The 23,564-nt window shown below is 39.8% G+C and overlaps 2 protein-coding genes across 4 annotated transcripts; one reads left to right on the forward strand and one right to left on the reverse strand.

Annotated features, from left to right (window-relative positions):
* Nucleotides 1-212: 212 nt before the first annotated feature.
* On the reverse strand, nucleotides 213-12,613 carry LOC18445367 (O-fucosyltransferase family protein). 3 transcript variants are annotated; one of them, XM_006855507.4, is made up of 6 exons: nucleotides 12,067-12,613; nucleotides 11,760-11,863; nucleotides 11,520-11,590; nucleotides 7,763-7,851; nucleotides 7,374-7,595; nucleotides 213-1,068 (listed from the first exon to the last, which is right to left on the reverse strand). In XM_006855507.4, the coding sequence occupies exons 1-6, from the start codon at nucleotides 12,219-12,221 to the stop codon at nucleotides 339-341; spliced, it is 1,371 nt and encodes a 456-aa protein (XP_006855569.4). In that variant the 5' UTR covers nucleotides 12,222-12,613; the 3' UTR covers nucleotides 213-338. The 3 variants fall into 3 exon arrangements, with proteins under 3 accessions (XP_006855569.4, XP_088703296.1, XP_088703297.1); XM_088847170.1 differs by lacking the exon at nucleotides 12,067-12,613 and having other exon boundaries at nucleotides 11,520-11,651; XM_088847171.1 differs by lacking the exons at nucleotides 11,520-11,590; nucleotides 11,760-11,863; nucleotides 12,067-12,613 and having other exon boundaries at nucleotides 7,374-7,584.
* Nucleotides 12,614-18,595: 5,982 nt separating this feature from the next.
* LOC105421533 (putative pentatricopeptide repeat-containing protein At5g52630) lies at nucleotides 18,596-21,253 on the forward strand. Its single transcript, XM_011629269.3, has one exon. The coding sequence runs from the start codon at nucleotides 19,134-19,136 to the stop codon at nucleotides 21,210-21,212; it is 2,079 nt and encodes a 692-aa protein (XP_011627571.3). The 5' UTR covers nucleotides 18,596-19,133; the 3' UTR covers nucleotides 21,213-21,253.
* Nucleotides 21,254-23,564: the final 2,311 nt, after the last annotated feature.

Consider the following 23,564-nt stretch of genomic DNA (forward strand, 5'->3'; position numbering starts at 1 on the left):
TAAAGATTCACAATCCTAAACCTTGGTATCAATTGACTGATATGATCTATAAGAGTAACCAAAGTAGATGATTTGATCACCTAAATAATTTTTTCAGGTATCTTGACCATTATAGTGATATATTTTATTTTTTAAAAAAGATAGAATTGGGGGTTACTTCTGCCCCAAAAAACTGTGTTCTTTGTAGAGAATTATGGGTTTGGGGGTAAATGTACACTTCAAAGCACTCTGAAAATATTATGCCTAAAAGCCATTTTTGTCAAAATACAAGATGTAAAATTAACGTCTATAACACGGCAAAATTTTCCCAAACTTCCCAAACTTTTGCTACATGTAGGTCACAACCCAACCTCACAAAAACAATCCGGCAAAGCAGACCCTCTGCCCACTGCATAATCATCCTTATGAGCCTCCCACAAAGCCTTAACAAGCTCTCTCTCTTTAAGTCCATTAAAAACTGCCTCTGCAAATGCCTTCCTATTAAGGAAAAGTGTTTTCGAAAAACCCATCCCAGCTCTCATTGCAGCTACCATCTTATCCATGTTTCCGAAATAAGTGGCGACATAAGCATCACTATGTATTGATACATAGTAATCCAAAGCAGCTTTTGTGTTACCATGCATCTCTAAAACCTTATCTCCAAGTAGCATCGATTTTGCATAGACATTCTTATACACAGAAGTGAAACTGTCTCTCTCCAAAAGACCGTCGCCGGAAGCTAGATAAATGTTTGTGTTGGTTGGGATATTCAGAGCTTGTAGAATAAAAGCCGTTTCTTTCGGGGTGAGAGGGCACTTTCCACGTTTTCTCCATGTGCGAGCAACATCACCCGTCCAGGGTTTTCTATCTCCTCGAGTTGCATCTATGGCTTCCTTTGAGAAGGGAGAGAGGCCAGAATACTCACATTGGCTGTAAGCCACCATGTCAGGTTCAAACCTTAAGTGAAGGGATAAAAAGGGTTTGGGTATGGCTGCGAGAAGCTTGGAGCCTTTGTTTTCCAAGGACTTAGTGAGTTGTAGGGCCTTGTAGCAAGCTTGGCAGAGGGCTACCTTGGCATAGAAAGGATACCTGTGGAATGTAGAAAATAGAAAATTGAAGTTACTTAGTACACTTCTCAAGAAAGAGAACACATCTGAGAGTGTGTGTGTGGGTACGTGCCTGTGTAAATGTGCATGCACATCTGTGTTTGAGAGAGAGAGAGAGAAAGAGAGAGAGAGAGAGCATGCGTGTGTACGGCCATTTGGGCCGAGCCAATCAAATAAGTTCCTTTACTCCCCTTCCATTTAAGAGTGCATATACAGCAACAGTTTGGTGCAGTCAGCTATTCAAGGGTACAGACCTTTTTTGGAAAATGCCACAAAATGCTCACTCACTCTCTGAAGGAAAAAAATCTGTTTTCAACTCAGTTCCAAGGAACACTGTTTGGGCCATACTAACACAGTTGCGCCATGATAGGCATGTCTTTGATTTTGTTTGTTTCATCATATATATAAGAAAAAAATTATATAGGATGTCAACTTTATACTATTAAAGTAAGGTGCACCTCAAAAATCCACTAGAAGAGGGTGTTCTGATGTTGGAAAACCGTCCAATTTGATCATCTTCACCTCAAGATGCATGGGTATGAACAAAAATAAATTCAAGTCCTAAAAATAGTGCAGCTCATAGAGAAAGGAGATGAACCAAGATTTATCCTTCAAGAAATAATGGTGACCCGCTCTGCTCCTCCTCCCCCTCTTGCTCCTCCCTCCTCCCCTGTTGTTAACCGGCCCTCCGGACATCCCCCTGTTGTTTCCTCTCCTCCTCTCTATCGAACCTATGTGAATATCCTTAAATCCTGGCCTGCCAAGTCTCCCTCCTTTGCTCAGCCTCCATCCCCTCTTCCCCACCCTCATCCCCTTCCTCCTTTTGGCATCCACCCCTCCCGCTTTCTCCCTCTCCGCCCAATCCCCCCGACCGATTCCTCTCTTCGCCTTGGCACAGCACTGGTCGAAAAGTTCTCCCCCTGCAGAGACAACATCCCTAGCATCGAGACGTGGGCCAAATCGTGCAGGAAAGATTACGAAGTTACCTGCAGAAGGCTGCCGGAAGGGAACATCCTCTTTGTCTTTGACTCTCACTTTGCGTCTTCAACCGCCCTCCAAGTGCACCCTCCCCCTTTCAAAGGCACCAATATTTCTCTTCGCCCTTGGTCTTCCTCTGCTTCTGCCACTCATTCTCAGAAAGTATGGCTTTGCGTTGACAACATACCCCTCCATGCTTGGCACCCCCTCTCTGTTCAGACCATCCGTTCCAAGTGTGGTAATTTCGTCTCCACCAACTGCAAATCCCTAGAATTTCTCCTTCTTGGATCCATTGTTCTCTTAGTAGAGGTTCTCGACCCTTGCTCCATTCTCGATTCTCTCTAGATATGCATTGCAGGCAAATTGTTTCTTATCACAATTTCTTGGTACCTTGCTTCCCCCTCGGCTCTCTCTGCTCCACCTTCTTCCCTGCCTCCATCTGAGCCTGCCCCCACTTGTCCATGGACAGTGGTGCACCGGAAAGGCATCGCCCACTAGTCTGGGGTCGTTTTCCTCCTTCGTCAATCCCCCGGGTCTCTCATCGGTGGATTGCCGGGATTGCACAATCTCTGTGCACACATCTTCTTCCCATCATCGAATGCTAGCCGTTGAGCCGCCTCCTGTTAGCCGTCATCACAACTCCCCCTGCCGAAGCACCTCACCCCACCCCCGTCCTCGGGGCCTCCGCCACAATCACCAGTGCCGACGGGCTTTAATGACGCTGGTCCGGCTCCTGCCTCGTTGCCTTCCATGATTTCCCCGCTTCCCAACCCTCTCTCTTATCCCGGTTACCCCCCAACTCTTGCCTCTGTCCTTTCCCCTGTGACCTTATCTTCCCCTTCCAAGTGTCCTGCCCCCGCCTTCGACACCTCTCCTAACCCCCTACCCTCTCCTTCTCCTTTGCTTCCGCCACCGTCACCCCACCCACTCTGCTCCCTTCTCTCTCTTCCTCCCCTCCACCTCATCCTCATCCTTCCCCCTTGCCGAGCCCACCCTCACGTACCCCACCTCGAGCCCCCCACCCTCACCTCAGTCTCCACCTTGCCTCATCCGTACTTTCCCTCTTAATTCCCTTTTGCCTCCTCGATCCCCTCCAGCTCAATCGATCTTCTTTCTCTCCCTCGATCCTCTCCCCAACCCGCCCCTCTCTACGCTTCCCTCTATTGTGGTTGTCTCGTCAAACTCTAAACCCTTGCATGGCTTGCCGCCTATTCCCTTCGCTTCTCCTCTTGAGCTTCCCCTTCACCCTCCTTCTGATTGTGCCTATCCCTCCTCCCCCCCACACTCTCCCCCTCTTGTCCTCCCTTCTTGCGCTTCTCCATCTCCTTCTCTGAAATCAATGGCCCGCCCACACCATGGTCGACGGCCGTCTCGCTGGGACCTCTCCTCGCCATCTTTTCTCCGATCTCCGGCTCCCCCCCCCCCCACGTCTCTGCTCGCTCCCCTCCACTGAACGAGTCCTCCTCGTGGCCTTCCACCCACAACATCTTCTCGTTGGTTGGTCAGTTTCTTTCAAGTACGCTCACTCTGTTTCTTATCACCTTCCTTTCTCCCTTCCAGTGGCTCATCCCTCCCCCCCTTTGGTGGCACCCCAACCTCACCAAACCGTCTGCCGACCTACCTCCCTATGGTTTTCCCTCTTCCTTCTTCTCCCCCCACCTCTCGCTCCTATCCCTTTCCCTCCATCTACTCTCCTGCATCCATTCTCCTACCCCATTGTTGATCGCCCTGTCTCGATCCCTACATTGGGACAGGTGCCCCCCCCCCCCCAACGTCCCCACCCCCTCCGCCCTTTCTGCCTCCTTCTGCTAACCCCATTCTTCTTCGCCCGTCGCCAGCTACCACCCCCTCCTCTCTTGTTTCCCCTCCCTCCTAGAGAAGTTAACATTTGGTCTCCTCTCTCCTCTCTCGGGTCGAGTAGCTTCGGTTCATCACCCTAGCCCCTCTCTCAAGGGGGTCCAGTTTATGCTTGCGAGTGGACAAGGCACAAAGTGATATTGATAATGTCATGGGCAACATTGTTTCAAGTTTGACGGTTCTCCGGAGGATGTCGAAGCATTCTTCAAGTCTAACCCTGAAGCGAGGTTCAAAGTAAGTTCCTCTGTCTCTGTAGATGCATCTTCGTCTAGACAGTCTTCTAGACATTCTCGCTCCCTTCCTCGACCATGAAGATCCTTGTTTAGAATATCAGGGGGCTAGGATCCTACCGCAAATCCTTGGTGGTCCGTTCCCACTGTCTCAAACACTCCCCCCTCATCTTGGCTTTGATCGAAACTAAGCTCCCCTCACCATCCCTCTCCCAAGTACGACAGGTTTAGGGTCGCCGACCCTGCCAGTGGGTGGCCCTGGATGACCATGGGGCATGGGCATCCGATGGCATATGGCTTATTTGGGGCTCCTCAACTTTTGCTCTCATTCATTCCTGGAGCGCTTCTCATTCTGTCTCTGATCATCTCCAACGCACTTCGAACAACTTAGACTGCAAGTTCTTAGCTGTGTACGATACTAACTCCAATCAGGAGATCTTGTGGCAAGAATCAGACGCCATCACCACTCACCCACCATTCTGGTGGTGCATCGAAGGCAATTTCAATGTCACTAGATGGCGCCACAAACAGAACTCTTCTTTCATTATCACCCCGGCGATGCTCCAATTCGCAGATTTCATCACACGCCATGGGCTGGACATCCCTCTCTTAGGGACTCAATTTATGTGGTCAACCTCTACTTCTCAGTCTAAGCTAGATCACTTTCTCTTCTTTCAGGAGTGGGACAACTCTTTTCTTGGGACGACGTGCTCTGCTCTGCCTCAAACTACATTGGACCACAAGCCCATCATCCTTGACACCATGCCAATCTCCCAGGGTCCCAGACCCTTCCACTTCGAACTCTAGTGGATGGAAGAGGACAATTTTCCTCCAAGCTTAGGGAGTGGTGATCCTCCTTCTCACCTCTAGTGATACGATGGGCGGGTTTTAGACTTCAGAAGAAGCTTGCACTCTTGAAAGGTTCCCTTAAAGCTTGGAGCTCGCAGCTGCCAAGCAAATTCATCCATTCCAAAGAATGGCTTCTCGAGTCAATCCTCTATCTCAACAATCTCGAGGAGTCCCACCCCCTCTCGGACAAGGAAATTCTTTCTCGCCATAACCTACAGGCAGACTTCTCGGCCCTTCTCAAGAAGGAAGAAATTTTTTGGGCTCAATGCTTTAGAGTCATTTGGCTCAAGGGTGGGGATCTCAATACCGCATACTGCCACAAGATCGCGAACTGTAAGTGTCAGGAAAACACTATTTCGCTCATCATCCATGACGAGCAGCCCATTGTCGATCCCCCCGCCATCTCTGCCTTGATCACAGACTATTTCTCTTTGCTCTTCTCTGAGACGTCATGGTCAAACCACCCATGACGAACCTCTCTTTTCGGTCTCTTTCTCTGGAGCAAGCCTCATGGCTGGAAAGGCCCTTTTCGGAACCGGAAATCCTTAAAGCAATCAAAGACTTGGGTCAAGATAGGGCCCCAGGCCCGGATGGATTTCCGGTTGCCTTGTTTCCCCACGACTGGGATATTCTCAGGCTGGACATCCTGGCCTTTTTCTCTGAATTTACAAGCGTGGTATCATACACAAAAGGATGAATGCCACTTTCATCGCCTTAATTCCTAAGGTTGAAGGAGCGATGGAACTCAAGGACTTTAGACCCATTAGCCTCATCAATTCCTCCTACACGATCCTGGCTACGGTGCTGGACACCAGACTCAAAGCGGTGCTTAGCTCTATCATCTCTCATAATCAAAGCGCCTTCGTTCAAGATCCCCAGATCCTAGACAAAGCCCTTATAGTTCATGAGTGCATACACTCTAGGATGGCTATCAAAGCTTCTGGTCAGATTATCAAATTAGATTGGGAGAAAGCCTATGACCACGTCAACTGGGAGCTCCTAGATGAAACCAAAAGGAGAATGGGATTCCGCGGCAGGTGGCGCAAATGGATAAGGAGCTGCATTCGCAACCCCTTCTTTTCAATCCTCATCAACAGATCCCCACATAGGTTCTTCCATTCTCATAGAGGTCTGAGGCAAGGGGACCCACTATCTCCCTTTCTCTTTTCAATTATCGTTGAAGTCTTTACTAAGGCCACCGACGGATTGTACCAGGCTGGTCTAGCTATGGGCTTCTTTATAGCCCCCCAGTGTCCACCTATCACGCACCTGCAATATGCTGACGACACCCTCCTATTCTGCGAAGCATGTCCTGCCCAAGTCAACATGTTGCTTCTCTTTTCGCAATTTTAAATTTCATGGCTAGGGATTTAGTAGTAGTGGCAATAGTTGGTAGACATGAGAATTGGGATTTAGTAGTAGTGGCAATAGTTGGTAGACATGAGAATTGGGATTTAGTAGTAGTGGCAATAGTTGGTAGACATGAGAATTGGACTCAGTTTGGCAAGCCATTGGTCAAGTCCATCCGGAACTCAAGCACTTCAAGGACAAGTCATGAAGGGCATAACAAATCATGTTGGTATCTTTATACAATATCAATAAACTTATGAAAATGTGGATAATTGAGGAAAAGGAACATTCCTAAATATAGTAAAAATTTCAAAAAAAATAAGCAAATTTAGAGAGCGAGAGAGAGAGAGCATTTTTTTAAAACATCCAAGTCCCATGACTTGGGCAAGATGGATGAGTCAACCAAATGACATCAAATGCTTTATATGACTACGTCTACACAAAAAACAAAACCAAAATGTTTTCCACCAAAGTCAGTAGATTGGTTAGGGTATCTTCTCTTTGCTTGGGTAGGGAATCTTTGACCGCACTAGAGGGGAAAGGAATTGGCTTAGTAGGGCTCAAATAAAAAATATTAGCACCAGGTTACCTCAAAGTGTATTGTGACCCAATTTCACAGCAAGCCAAGTTAAACAAGATCAAGTCTACAGGTAATTCTTAATACAATGTTATCACCTAATTACAAGTATTGCATGCACGAAAAAATGTCTAATGTTCATAGGTAGCAAAAGAAGCAGACATCTATTTAAATAAACAAATATGCTGTAAATTTGTAAGGTTTGTAATTCACAAGCAGGTCACTCAAAAATAAATTTTATGCATATCCAAGATTGTGTAATCATGGAAAGGAAATAACACAGGTATATAGCTTCTTATAGAGAATAGTCTATATGCTAAAAAATATAATAGCAAAATGTGAGATGACTGCTTTATATATAAGAAAAAGAGAAAGGCGGGATATGACATTTTTTCAAAATTGTATAAAACAGAATGTTTATTAAATATTTAACAGAATCAGACATACCTATCTCTTCTTTGGCTCATGGCCGGGGTGATGGAGATGTATCTGTGTTCAAGAAGAGAAGGAAGAACAGATTCGATGTAATCAAAGGGGCCTTTGCGTTTGCTGCAATCAACTCTTACAGGTTCTTTAGAGGCCAATTCATCTGGCACCACTTTCAAAACATTTATGAATCCTCTCATTTGTTGAATAAAGTAATCCACATCAAATACATCTGCAAAACCACTGAACAGAAAAGCAAATCAAAATCTTGTAACATTTCCATAATCAACAAAAGCTGCATACAAGCAAATCACATTTTTTGAAACTTATATAAATGAATCACATGTCACAGTTGAAAACATATATCCAATAAACAAATGTTTATCTGTTTAGTCTGCAATTCACAATACCTTGTCTCGTTCCAGTAGGCGGCCGCCTCAAATTTTGGCAGGACTATGGTTGCATTAAGTAAACGGGCTATACCAACACCATCACAAAACTGAAACCAAACGATATTATCAAGGAACGATGTTACATACATATATACAGAGAGAAGAAAGGTCGGGGGTAGGGGAGTGGGGTGGTTAGAACATGCAACAATTGCAACAGTCTTTACTTATCAAACAAAAACGAAACAAGATCTGGGTTTGTGCATAAATGGAACCATGTTGACTATAAAAAGAAAATGGAGATTTCATATAAATCACTTTAAATGTCTTTGAACAAACGTATTTCATAATTCAGATTTGGGTATCTCATTCCCTTTGGGGCTCTTTAATTCTTTCTTCATTATGTAACTAACAAAGAAATAAAAATACACGCATGGATGCATACTTGCATACTCAAGTATGTACGCAAGTATGTATACATACCTTCACGTGGACATACCTATGCATATACTTACATATATACATAAATACATACTTACGTATATCTGTACATAAAGTGACTTTAACAATAAGTGCCTTCAAGCAATTTTCCCTGGTTCTCTCACCTTGCAACAGAAACTGAGGTCCTGGTCTCAAACACAGTGGAAATCCAGGTGCAAGCTATTTGGGCACGAGAATTCCGGACAACCTCAACAACAAAGAAACCAAAGAGTTCTAAACTATTCTTAATTCCTCAACTGATACCAAAGACCACCCTTCCGAGGAAATAATAACAGTGTCTGGAATCCGGCAAGCTCAGGTATCTTTCAATTGCATCCTTATAAAAAGCCATCACCTCTAATACTTTTAGCCCTGTAATGCTTGCTGAGTATGGCCTCTAGACCAATCCAGCCCAAGGCTCAAACTTTAAGTTGATTGGTTGCCCTAAATTAAAGCATTTAACTAACCATTTGCAGCATCGAGAAACGTAAACTCCTAACTAATGCATTATGTGCATGGAGGGGTAGGAATCAAAAAGTCACATCTTCCTACACTGCAACATAGTAATAAAACTATGGTCAGAGTTTCTCCAACTGTTCAATGTCATCCGGGGCATTCCCACAGTCTTTTAACAATCTGCTGCAATACCATTTTCCCCCCTGCCTACCAAAAATGGGCAGCTATTATGGTCGATCAGCATTGTAGGGATCATCTGGACTATCAGGTTAGAAGAAATGCTTGAACTTTTAAAGGCAAATTCTCAAGGCCCATACCCTGATTGACCAAATCAGAACCCTTTTCATAACCTGGGCACTCACTAGAAAAGAGTTCAACCCAGCCTCAGCTTTTAATTATACGTGGAAAAAAATGATGATAAGAAAAAAGGTCAGTGGGAAAACATTAACCATTTCCTACCTCAGGAAAATTACAAAATCCTCGCATTGGATAACCCCTCCAAGAGGCATCACCAAGCGGAACTTGGAAGGGAATTCAAAGGGAAACCTAGGCCCAGCTGGTCTCGGAGATCATCAGGGGCAGACTCTGCTGTCATACTCAGGACCAGCTGGACTTTGTGACTCCACACGAGCTGAAAAGCAAGGCTGGCAGGTCAGACCACAACACTTTCATAGAACTTGGGGAACCAATCTAATTATTATGAGAGATTTAGGGAACTGATTACATGGGCAAAAAAAGCATCTTCTTGCCCTTGGCAACTAGATCGAAGGTTTCGCTGAATTCATTAGTTTTTCCATGGTTTAAGTGTCACCTTCAGGTACGCTAGGGGATAAGCAAAAGTAGAGACAGACTCCTTAGCTAAAGGGATTGAGCTCCCTACCACTTGCATCAAATGTCCAAGAATACATTCCCAAGCCCCTATACCAATTCCATGACATCCCAACATCGAAAAATTTTGTAACAGAGTAACATTTTTTCTCTAGGAATCTTTTGTAAGTGAAATATTTGTAAAGCCATTTTCCAGGGATCTCATACACATATCTTGTAAGGTTACTCAATAAATGAATCTGTTAATTCCCAAAAGAGAGAGAGAGAGAGAGAGAGAGAGAGAGAGAATTCAATAACTCCTTTCATTACTACTGGTGAATCATCAACATACATAACACTAGAGCCAACTGTAGAAGCAGTTCCTCCATTAAATTGTCTGATATAAAGACACAACATCAGGCATGGAACTCAAAGAGGAAAGAAAAACCTAACTACCTAAGACAAAAGAATTTATATTCCCTTTCTGTACAGCTCACATGTGGATGTCAGCTCAACATGCAATATCCTGAGTACAGCACACACATCTGGCACATGAATGGTTTTCTATTCTAGTCCTAATTGGTTGTCTTACTGATACTAACACGATATTAGATTTTGCATATTGTGGAAGCTTTGCTACAAAAAAGGGTCATGAAATATAAAATTTTAAGTCAAAATTGGAGCACCAAGCCCAGAGCCCCATTCCCCACATTAACAAAATTGTTGCTGAGATCACAACTGGATTTTCGAATTCCCCTTACATGATAAAGTATGATGACTGGGTAATTAGTAATGGACAGTGTTTTGTCATTGCTGGTTTATGAACATGAAGCATCCAATGAAGTCAACCTCAACAAAGGTTCATTGACCAAAGGAACATGGGGCTGTCTTCAAGGGATTTATTCATAATCAAACCATAGCTAACTCTTCAAATTTCAAACGATTTATTCATAACCAAAGTACCAAGCAGTACTCAACTTCACCCTCTAGAATACGTGTAGAGGGTCTTAGGGTTAACAAGCAATAGCATACGTCATTCAGAAGTCAGAACTCCTCATTAACCACTTCTAGTTTTCTATGAGTGCAATAAACAGTCCTTATAAATCCTCAAACTCCTAGTGACAAATCAATATTAGGAGAAGTCAGTTTGTTTTAACACCTCGTGGCCTTTTATCCAGAGTTTGAACAAAGTAGGTCGCTATTCATCGTAAAAAAAAATGATCACCCAGGATTCAAGATTATCTTAATGAAGCTTATCATGGAATTGAATCGTATTAATTCCTTGCCTCCCTAAATTCCATATGAACCAAAGATGTTTGATCTTGTCCGCTTTACTAGTTTCAACTGTGTCAGAATATTCTTGGACCATTGAGAATGGAGCTTAATGACACCATCTAGTTTCTAATCATAACATATGCCAAAAGTTTTGCGATGAAAACTTATCTTTGCCCCATTGTCCCTTTCCTATGCTGCCAGCAATTTTTTCACCAAGACTCAAACAATTGCTTGACACCAGTTCCTTCTCAACAAACTTTGGATAGTTACCATGATGCCCCATCACTCCACAAAGTGCAAATTGTGGTATTATCATATTCTTGTTCATAAAATGATCTTTTCTTTCTAAGGGCTTTTTAGCCATTTGGCTCATTGCAAATACAGTAATCCTTTATCAATAGAAGTGGATGCAGGCATTTGTGATTAATGTAGTTTCATGGACAAACAAAAACTAAAAACAAAGTGACAGAAAGTTCTGATAACTTTCTCATTTCTCACTTGTGTACTTCTAACTTACAAACCATAAACTACAGGAACAGAATGTTGCCGCATTACCAAAACACGAATACAAAGATAATGCAAATCAAATAAGAGTCACAAAATCACAGAAAATGGTTCACAAAAATAAACAAAAGAAAAAAAGAAAAAAAAGAGAGAGGGAGAGAAGCTAGAAAGAGGGGGCAAAGCACCTTGGTTAACAATGCGATTCTAGTGCAAACACAAATTTGAAAAACAAAACAGGCAAAACCAGAGAACTTACATCACGCCTCATCTGGTTGAGACCACCATAGCAATCCACTCGAATGTAGCCATTTGTCCTCTCAGGAAGAGCTGCACCAATTCAACAAAAAGCAATGGAATTTGTCGGGAAATGAAGCCACATTCTTAACTTCTGCAAAAATCAAAGTGAAGGAATTCAGGTAAAAAAAAAAATCCTAATAGCTAGAATGAATGACCTAACCATTCTTAGAGAGGAAAGAAAAGGGATGGCTATAATCACCTAATAGATATTGATCTTTCCACCAATCACATGGCCTCCACTCTGAAAGGCGAGGCACACTCCATATCTCTGATTTCCCCATCCATTCCATTGGAGAAAAAATCCTGTAAAAATGAACCCACTTTATTTATTTATCTTCCGCCAGAGAGTGAGCGATTTATAAACCCCCATTATTTGAGAGATCGAGAGAGAGAGAGAGAGAGAATTATACACCAACAGATAGATAGAGAGAGAGATAGAAATCGACATGCCAACAGAAAAACTTTTTCTTTTTTTTCTTGAGAGAGAGAGAAAGATTTATACATACCGTCGGGGAGTGGGAAGAAGGTATCTCTGTGAAATTGATGCACCAGGGGACAGAAAAATAACCAACAAGACCAGTGGAAAAACTATGAGAACAGCACTGAACACTGGCTTGGAGTAGAAGAAGGTCATGGCCTTATGAAACCTCTTCGCTTCCATTGCTCTAGCACTTAGTAGAGGCAGCCATTCCAAGTTTTAGTGCGAGAAACCCTAGAATTTGGTCCCTACTAACAAATATTTTCGATCACTACGGCAAGAGAGAGCGAAATGGATCTCCAGGGGTAAGGATAGCACGTTGCCACATTTAAAGTAGCGGATCAATCTGAAAAAGTTTCTGGATCAGTTTCTGGAGAAGGATTTGAGAAATTGTGAGAGAAAGGTTTTATTGATAATTTTAGGGAAATTATCCGGTATAAATGAGTCACATGTTAAAAATCTATTTTTTAGATGAATTGAATAGGTTAAAAAAAAAATTGAAAATTAGATATAGTAATTCTATTAAAAAACATTTAGGTAATTTAGTTTTAATTGTTTTTAGATGGACCACTTATTTGCATCCATCTTTAAAATGAATGCTTTATACATTGGGAATACATATTGTAGAAATGCGGTCCCACCAGCATGGAGCAATTTTTTTTATTAAAAAATATGCATTAATTTTTGGGTTATTGGAAATAGGACACGGTTTTTATGCTGTCAGGCCGCATATTGTAGAAATACGGGCTTGGCAATAAATATATATTTTAAATATAATTTGATCCTTGTTTTTAAAGAATATATAATCTTTAACATAAAGTTCATGAATATGCAAAAAAAGAAAAAAAATTTAAAATTTAAAATAATAATTATATTGAAAAAACATTTAGATGGACCACCTATTTGCATCCATCTCATGGATGCTTTATACTTTTGGACTGCATAATGTGGAAATGCGGTCCAACCACATCAACCTATTTTTCTTGGAAATATACCTCAAACATTCAAAACACATCATCAATATCCTTTCTTTTAAGATGAGTAAAGGGGTTGTAAGTCAAATATAGTTTTGAAGCATCACGGCATTTAAAGAACCGTGATGGTTTATTGGACAATCACATCTTAATTTAACCGTTATACTCTTATCTAAGCATCACGGCTTTTTAAGTGTCATAATGCCTTAATGACCATCATGGCTTTTTGAGTGTCGTGAAGCCACCATCACGGCTATTTAAAGGTCATGATGCCTGAAAACATTAAACCACCATGACCATCATGATAATGAGTCTAGTGTGATTTCTTCATGGTTTTAAGACAATCGTGAATGATATTTTGATCAAAAAATGTAAAAAATGACAAAAATGAGTGTGAATGATGTTTTACAAAATTTGTAGTTTATTTCCAATAATACAAAAATCAATGTATGTTTTGTATAATTTCTCATAATTTTAGATTGCAAAAGTCATTTTATTGTTAAAAGGAAAACAAAAATAAACCCCAAATCTCTTTCAGGAAAATATTTACATAAGGTGTCAACCTTACAATGTAGAAGCAAGGTGCACTTCAAAAATTCATCGAATAATACCCTTTAATGATAAAAAATCCATTAATCGATCATTTCCATGTCAAGGCGTATAGATATAAAAAAAATAAAAAGATTTTAAGTCTAAAAAATAGTGCATCTTGCAATAAATATCTAGATAATCTATTTTAAATATTTTCATGTGTTTTTATAGATCTATTTTATTCGAACTATTTTGAAGTTTAAAAGTTTATAATTAGAGATAAAAATAGGCTTTTAAACTATTTTAAGAATTTTTGGCACCAAATTATCTTATGACAAAGTTTGGAGGTGAGCCATGCTTCGATAGTTTAGGTTGCAAACCACACCATCTTGTTACCATTTGGAGAAATTAGATATCATGACTTTTATTTTGGGGTAAGAAAGAATCTTCCTTGGTCATGAATGCTCCTTATTTGAAAGGAAAATGTTGAGATTAGCCCACTAACTCATATGAACATATGAGCTCAATGGCTGATATGACGGTTATGACATCATTTTCGTGTTTGAATCTAAATTTTTATTTTCATGATTCTAAATAACTTAAAATTTTAGGCGTTCATTCTTCTCATCAAGACACACATAATAAAAATATTTTTAAAAATAATTTACAAAAAATAAATTGACCAAAATTCTCCCGAAACATTTTAGGGGTATTTTGGTCAATTTATTTATTACAAATTATTTTTTTATATTTTTATTAGATTCTCCCATTTTTTGAATAATACACATCTAAAATTTCAAATTATTTGGATTTGTATAAAAAAATTAAAATTAAAATACGAAATGAGGTCGTGACTGTCAGATCGGCTCAGATTCAATCTAGGCCGTTGGGTGTCCATATGAGCCAGTGGGCTAATCTCAGCATTTTCCCATTTGAAAAATACCACCATTGCAATTGTAGTTGAGGATTGGGGCTAGCCTAGACCTAGCCCAAACTTAGGGTTGGTAGACCTAGCCTTGACCCAAGCTGGTAACAAGTCGGTTCTCTAGGTAATAAAAAATTAGGATATGGGTCATAAAATATAGTCTCAGCCTCATGGCTAGGTGGGGACTAGGCTGCATTAGAGCCAACCTAGTTCGGCCTAACCCAACTCTTTTCTCTTTGTTTGTTTCCCTTTTTCTTTTATTTTGCCTTTGACTGTGTTTGGTCCAACCCAACCCTAATAAGGCTAAGGCTGACCTAACGCGTTGTCAGTCCTACCAACCCTTGCCCTGCCCTTGTTCGGGCTAGGTTAGGCCTAATAGATTTAAAAGAAAAGAAAAAAAAAAAAATATATGACTGCCCCAGTTTGGATTGCGCCAATCTTGCTGTGGATCGGACAGGTCTTGCTGTGGCCATAGACCACGTCTACTCTGGCCTGGTCCTCACTTGGCCCTTAGGTTGCATTTTGTGGCCCAAACCCCAGTTTTCTAGGCAGGATCGCCCATCTTATGGCCAGTCTTATTTAGATCTAATATTTTGGAAGTCCATAATCTCAATCACTTTTATGAATTTTAAATAGTCTCTCAAAATATTAATTTTAAATCTTGAGAAATTTATTAAACTATAATTTACATTTGAACTATTTAACATCACACTCATGTTTGTCTATCTAATTTCAATTAACACACTATTGGTTTGACAAAAATTCAAATAGCAAATCACATGAAGCATCAAAATGAGTTTTTAAAATTATAGTTCTACCTTACGTAAAGTGTTAAATAGTCCAACGTTTACATGTGTGAAACATCAAAATGAGTTTTTAAAATTATAGTTATACATTACGTAAACTTTTACATGTATTTTGATTAATTCCTCTTAAATTTTATCACTCGAACTATACTATTTTCCGAGTTACATATTAAGGAATGTAACATACAAAACTTCTCCATTCTAGTTTTAGTCAAAATTTTGGTAAAATTTTTTCACTTGTAATAAAGGACTTCTCAGGACCCCAAATTTTGGAGAGGCATCTCAATAAAGCTACCAATGAAAAAAAAACAAAAAAGGAAAAAATTCTAACTCACATAAAAAATAGCCTCCTAAGATTGAAGAGAGACTATTCTTTTAGGTATGAGATGTTTCTATAAGGCCTAGGCTTTAGGGAAATAAAATAAAGCGTCCTCTCAAATCCTTGTTTAGAAAGCACTTTTGGCAAAAGAAATCTCCATAATGCCATGATGACTCTAAAATCAATTTTCAACACTAACAATAAAATTTGAAATTAAAAAAATAGTATAGATCTTGCGGATCTGTGAAATGGATAGTCTAGATAATTTGTTATAATATATACTATTTTTAAAGCCTAAAATCCTTTTTTTTTCCCACAATCATAACGTTCAAGTCGAGATGATTGATGTAAAGGTTTTTCAATACTTGAATTGTAATTTTGGATGAGTTATGAGGTGAGGCTTTACTTACTATAATAGCAACCTTATCAAACCATTTTCTTTCTTTTAGATAGACCTAGGTGTTTGTGATCCATAATCTAAATTCTTTATTATTATTAATTTTTTTAAAATTATTTTGATAGGTAAAGCCTCACATCAAAACCCACCGAAAATTATAATTATGACATTGGAAATCCCTCAAGTCAATAATCGTAGTCTTAATCATTGTGGTTGTGACAATAAATTAGGATTTGAAGCCTCAAAAATAATGTATATTATAGCAAATTATCTAGGCCAACCCCAATTAATTGGGAAAATGCTATGATCATGATGATGATGATAACACATTATCCAGACCATCTATTTTGCCCTAAAAATGAGTATTCATTGATCTGAAGATTTGTACCATTTTTTGAACTTCAAAATTCATAATCAATGTTGGAAATTGATTTTAGAGCCATCATAGAGATTTATGATACCCAAAGTGCTTTTGAAACGAGGATTCGAGGTGAGCCTTTACTTTGTTTTTATAAAGCCTAGGCTAACATCCTTTTTGAAATGGATCATCCTCTAACTCTTTTGCCCAAGGGGGCAACTATACTAGATGTTTCCGCAGGGGCATGCTTATATATCGTCCAAAACCATTTTCATTCACTTAAACGTTGGAACCTCATTTTGGATGAATGAGTTGAAAAAATCGAACTGAAACAGTTAACCGGCCATGGGTCGGACAGACACAAGGGTATTAACTATTGGGATTGTATACAAAGAGACTATTTACCTTTGATACAAGGTGATCACAATTCCTTATAACCATTTGATGTGAAATTTAATAGTTTAGATGTGTTGCAAAGTTCGAGAATTTTTTTTTTGAAGTTTGAATTTGGTCAATGTAATTAATAATTACAGCCACCCAATTTTACATCCAATGGTCAAAATTGATGTGGCCACTTTCTACCGAAGGTAAATGGTCTCATTCTATATTTCCTTTTAACTATTACTATTATTTTCTAGGGAAAATTGCATAAAACCCCTAAAAATGGACTTTCTAAACAATTTACCCCCAACCTAACTTTTCATAACAACTATTTCCGCAAAACCATGTTTCTTAGCAAATACCCTCAACTAAAAAAAAAAGAGCCTAAAAAACCCCTCCCTTACCTCACACGTTGACCATGGCGGTTCGATACTTCACTATGGCGGTCCGGCGTTTGGAAGAAGCGGTCCGACACTTCACCATGCGCGGTCTGGCACTTCATCATGGTGGTCCGGCATTTGTTTTTGGATTAATGAGCGGTCCACAATTTGTGAGCTATGGTCCGACAAAATTAAAAATTGTGTCAGGAATAGGAGGCCCGACAGTATACAATTCCAGTGCGGTAGAATGGATGGGTCCGGAAATATACAACGGAAGTATAGTTTTCCTTTTATTATGTATGGGAAGAATATTTTCATCAAAAAGAAAGAAGGGAAAATTGCATAGAACCCCCAAAAGTAGACTTTTTAGGCACTTTACCCCACCCTAATTTTTCTTAGCATATTTTCCCCAAACTCAAGTTTTATAGTAATATCCCCAATACAAAAAGTTTATTTATTTATTGATGAAAATACCCTTCTCGTACATAACAAATCATTTTTGGATCCAAATAAAAAGAAACGCTGGACCGCGGTTGTATATTGTCGGACCCATCCATTCTGCCAGACCGGAATTGTACATTGCCGGGCCGCCTATTCCAGACACAAACAAATGCTGGACGGCATTTGTAAAACACTGGAATGACCTCTTCCAAATGCCGGACCACCATGGTGAAGTGCCGGACCGTTATCAAATCAATGACTTAAGTGGCCAAAAGCGGACTGTCATAGGGAAGTGCCGGACCTTATTTTGGGCTCATTTTTTTTTTTTTTCCAAACAAGGGGTATTTTAGCCTTCTTTTTTTTTCTAAGTTGGGGGGTATTTGCTAGAAACATGATTTTGGGGAAAAAGTTGCTAGAAAAAGTTAAGTTGGGGGTAAAATTCCTAGAAAGTCTATTTTTGGGGGTTTTATGCATTTTTTCCCCAAAGAAATGAACTTTTTATATTGGGGAGGTATTTCGGTGGGGCAAGTTTTTTATGCTTCCCCTACAACATAAAACTTATATACTTCCCCTTGTCTAACCGTCTATATTGAATGGAGGGTTAATATTGCCCCAATCACAATGTCACATCTCTAGACTATTTTTTTAAAAATTTTTTTTCTATAAAATATTTAGACACCAAAATTTGGATGTCCAATCCTCTATTAAACTTGCACTAGCGAAAAAATATAATTTTTTTTCAATAAATAAAATGACAAAAATACCTTTGAAAGTTTTAAGGGTTATTTTGATCATTATATTTTATTGAAAATTATTTTTAATATTTTTATAAGTGCGCTCCAATGAGAAGATGATACGTACCAAATTTCATATTAATGCAATTTGTATAAAAAACTAAAAATAAAATACTTTAAAAAGTTGAATCTAAGATCAAATGATGAATGGCTCTCTAGATCAAAATTGAACGGCTGGATGGTAGGAGAGATCTTCTGTGCTTAATGGAAAGTACATAAACCTTTCCATTTGGGTGGGGTATAGTGCCTAAAAAATCTAATTTTTTTGGGTTTTATGGAATTTTCTTATTTTCTATGTGAAAAGGCACAACGGTTACCGACTTTCCAAATTTGTAAACTGGCTCCTCTTAAGAACAAAGGCCAGTAAATAAGAAAAATAAATAAATAAGTTAGATTATAGTTTTTTTTTTTTTTATGCCAGCCAATCTATCGTCAAGTGATCGAACGGTTTATTCAAAATTTCAAAATGGCTCAATATGGTTATTTACTTAATTTGTATCACAAATTTTGCCTCCTTTCCAGTACCCTGAGAGCAAAAACCAGAATTTCGATCATAAAAACTCTTGTTACATAACAAAATTCTCCCTTTAGTATTCTTCCAATTCAGAAAACCATGCAATTCAATGGACCTTCTCTGAAAAAATTCTCTTTTTCCCCCTTTTTTAGCCAGCAAAAAAACCTTTTTTTCTGAACCAGATAATCAAGCAAGACCATCCATTTCATTGGTCTTTGTATAACAAAACTATACCTTTTGTCTTTTTTCAGTTTTCCATCTAGATTTCCCATCTTATGAAGCTTCTTCAATGGCATCAATTCAATCATGGCCTAACGGACCCAACCGCCATTGCCCAGCGTCTCCAATCCTATGCAAAAGAAAAACAACCCATAAGAGGAAAAGCCATGCATGCCCATATCATTCGCACCATACCACATATCAACATTTTTATCCAAAACCACCTCCTCAATATGTATGCGAAATGTGCCCACTTCAAACTAGCCTTCAAGTTATTCGGTAAAATGCCTCAGAAAAATCTCATCTCATGGACCACTCTCATATCGGCTCTCAGTCAACATGCTCAATTTCAGGAATCACTAAATTTCTTCACTCAAATGAGAATTTATGGCGAAAATCCAAACGAATTCGCTTTATCGAATGTAATTCAAGCGTGTGCCACAACTGGGTCACTAAAACGAGGTAAAGGGCTCCACTCTCTCACTATTAAATTGGGATTTGGTTCTGAGCTCTTTGTTGGGAGCAATTTAGCTGATATGTATGGGAAATGTGGGGAATTGGATGATGGGTGTCGGGTTTTTGAGGAAATGGAGGTTAGAGACCAGGTTTCTTGGACTGCCATGATTGTGGGGTATACAAAAAATGGAAGCTTTTTACAAGCGATAGATGCCTTTTTGAGGATGAGTTTGGAAGGTGTGAGTGCTGACCAGCATGTGTATTCAAGTGTATTGGGAGCATGTGGAGGGCTAAAACTTTCCAAAGTTGGCAAGTGTTTTCATGGCTCAGTGTTCAAGGCTGGTTTTGAGCAAAACGTTGTAGTGGGGAATGCCCTTGTTGATATGTACTCCAAATGCAGCGATATGGGTAGTGCAGTTCTTTTGTTTCAACTGGATTCTAAGCGTTGGAATGTTGTTTCTTGCAGTTCTCTTATCGATGGTTTTGTAGAGAGAGAAGAAATTTGGGAAGCAGTTCTTACTTTTAATGAATCTCGACAATGGGGCATTGAGCCTAACGAGTTCACATTCTCTTGTCTGCTTAAAGCCTCTGCATCCGAAGCTTCCCTTGAGCTAGGGAGGCAGCTCCATGCCCAAGTGATCAAATCCAGCTTTGATGTGGACCCATTTGTTTGTACTGCCCTTATTGATATGTACGGAAAATGTGGCCTTCTCTCTTTCTCTCTCCAAATTTTCAACAGTTTCAACAACCCAACCGAATTTGTATTTAACACAATGGTGGGAGTCTTAGCTCAACATGGGTGCGGCAGAGAAGCCATAGATATCTTCGATAAAATGGTGTCTAATGGGATGAAACCAAACGAGGTCACATTCGTTAGTATATTCACTGCATGTAGTCATGCCGGTTTAGTGAGTGAGGGAATGGATTACTTTTTCTCCCTAGAGGAGAAATACAATGTAATTCCAACCGAAGAGCATTATGCTTGCATTGTAGATATGCTTGGAAGGGCAGGAAGACTGAACGAAGCCAAAGAGTTTATAAGGAAAATGCCTTTTGAGCCCAACGCATTCGCATGGTGCTCATTGCTTGGGGCATGTAGGATTCATGGAGATATAGAGGAAGGTAAGCTTGCAGCCGAGAAGCTCATGGAGCTCGAGCCTGAAAACTCAGGAACCCGTGTCTTGCTTTTGAATATTTATGCGAAAGCTGGCAGATGGGAGGATGTTAAGACGATGAGAAAGTCAATGAGAGAGGGTGGAGTGAAGAAGGTGCCTGGTTTTAGCTGGTTAGAAGTAAACAACATGACCCATGTCTTTGGGGCTGAGGATTTTTCTCACCCCATGAGGAGAAAGATATATGAGAAGCTTGAGAGCTTGTTGAATGAGATGAGAGAAGCTGGCTATGTTCCCAATACTGACTCTGTTTTGTGTAATGTGGAAGAGGGTTTGAAAGAGAGGCTTCTCAGTCATCATAGCGAGAGATTGGCTGTTGCATTTGCACTTACCATCTTGCCTGTTGGGAAACCAATAATTGTTATGAAGAATATCAGAATTTGCACTGACTGCCATGTTGCCATTAAGTTCATCTCCAAGATTGTAGAGAGAGACATCACTGTTAGGGATAACAGTAGGTTCCACCATTTCAGAGATGGGTCCTGTTCTTGTGGGGATTATTGGTGATTCTTTTTGCCAATATAGATGAATTTGATTTGTCTCGACAAGACACGGTCTTTTTCCCCTTCTTCAAAACCAGTTTCCTGCTTAATCTCTATAGCTGTCTTAAGTTATCTCGATCACCTTATAGGCCTTAATTTCTACACCATGTTTTAGATTTTGGATTGACCAGATTAGAAGCCATTGATGGTGGAAACTTATTCAGCCAAGTACTCTATTGAATATAGACTGCTTTCTGGGGATAGAAAAATAAAAAGTGAATCAAACCATCTTCCATGTGATTCAAATGGATAGATCAAATATTTGAAATAACCATAACCTTCAAACTGCTAATAGCACACATCCAGAATTTATTAAGCGCATTTTGGTGAAATGTTAGATCATTTTGGGTAGTTCAGCCGTTGGATTTGAACCCTGAAAATGGTATTGCAAATTGTCGTCACCTTAATCACTCAGGCCTGAGTCCAAATCCTAGATGCAATGTTCAATCAATCTGACAAGAATTAATCAAACCTTTTATACTTTGGGTTGGGACCTGATAATATACTTCGTTAGAGTCCAACATCCAGTGTCCATGCTTCTATAGGCATTGGATCTTAGCAAATTTTTCCGTTAAAAAACATTTGTGGCTAAAAGTGGACAACGGTTCATCAATGTCCCTAGAGAAACATGGTTGGTGAATGTTGTCTATATACTCTGTTCCATAGTCATACAAGTTTATGGAAATTTTTCCCTTCTATGGGGGTATCCAATGGGTGGATATTGTGAGAAGATCTCTTTAGTTTATCCACCCAGCTTCCATGACCCTAAGGTCTTCTGCTCTCATACTTGCTGCCAGAACCCGAGAAGCCTCACTGTGTGCGTCCGTGAATGCACACGTTTGTGCAAATGCGCAGCAATAATATAGAAAACCATTAATCCTGGATGCCTCTGGTCCTAAAAGGAATTCAGCAAGGCTTTCGAGCCAGCAAAGAAAACGGCGGCTTTCGAGCTGTAGTTTGCTGGGCACCTAGCTGCCAGAAAACTACAGTGCGCTAGTGCTGCGAAGAAAGAGTAGTGCGTGCTAGCTGTGAAGAAAACGTGGTGTGCTAGTGTGCACGTAGGTTTTCGAGCTAGTGAAGACAAGCAAGAAAATGTTAGTGCAACGGCTTTCATGCTAACAACTAGAGAGTTTCAGTAGTGGTCTGGGCTTGGGCCATCCAAATCCAAGGGCAATCTCAACTGATACCTACCTCTTTTTAGTTTTGGCCTAACCAAGATTGATCTACCCTCAACGGAGGACCATAACAGTGGTAATTGGGCAAACAATATCAATCACTGGGATTTGGAGTAGATATGCAATGTTAATCACATATTTAGCAAATCATATAAGAATAAAATGACTACCTTCTAAATGGATATAGGCAACCAGATCATATAACAAATTTAAAATTTGGAAAACTGAGTGTCTCCAGGAACAATAGACTATAACTATCCCGGCCTAAAATTCTACTTTTGAGGTAGGTGAGGGACCTAAGAAACCTCCAAATCACTACCATATAAATAAAATTTGATATAGTGCTCCAAGCAATCTCTTCCCTTGATCCATTTTGTTCAAAATGGACGGCCCATATCTGATTTTAAGGTGGAAGTAAATTTGCAGTACTTGTAAAGCTCTAAGTCCTTTTCTTTTTTGGGGAGGAGACGGTTTCACCAGTAGTTTCTCCAAATACTATTTGATTTGGGGACCCTCATAGATCCACTACTCATTCAAATGGACGGTCTAGGTCTAGAGTTCAGTTTGGTCATGGTAATAGATATGAAGCTTTTTCTAAGCCCCAAATCATTTTTCCCATACAAAATGGGGTGTCTACAATAGAGTTTGGTTATAGCAATAGATGTGGAGCCTTTTTTGACCTCCAAATCGGTGTTGTTTTTAAAAGAGATAGTAAGAGATTCTCTTTGCATAGGTGACTTATATGGAACTAGTTTAGTTCTCTCACCCACCTGAAATTAATTTTTGAGGTGGGGAATAACATAATCTCATATTTCCAGGAGGATAGAAACCTTTCCTTTCAAAATTGAAGATGATGTCTTATTAAAATGGAAATATTATATATATATATATATATATATATATATATATATATATATATATATATATATATATATATATATATATATATATATATATATATTCATTATCCCCACTATTTGAGATCGGCTTCACGAATCCTATCTCGTCATTCAGCTCCATCAAGGGCCACACCCTTAATTACAAAGAATGCCCTAGCATGAACATATAACATTAGATCCGGATTCATAATGGGGATGTGGCAAAGGTTTTCCAACGGCACCCAATCTAATACATCCCTCCTT

This window comes from Amborella trichopoda, chromosome 9 (assembly GCF_054954075.1).
Source record: "Amborella trichopoda isolate Santa Cruz 75 chromosome 9, AtrichopodaSantaCruz75HAP2 v2.0, whole genome shotgun sequence".
In the NCBI taxonomy this organism is placed as follows: Eukaryota; Viridiplantae; Streptophyta; class Magnoliopsida; order Amborellales; family Amborellaceae; genus Amborella; species Amborella trichopoda.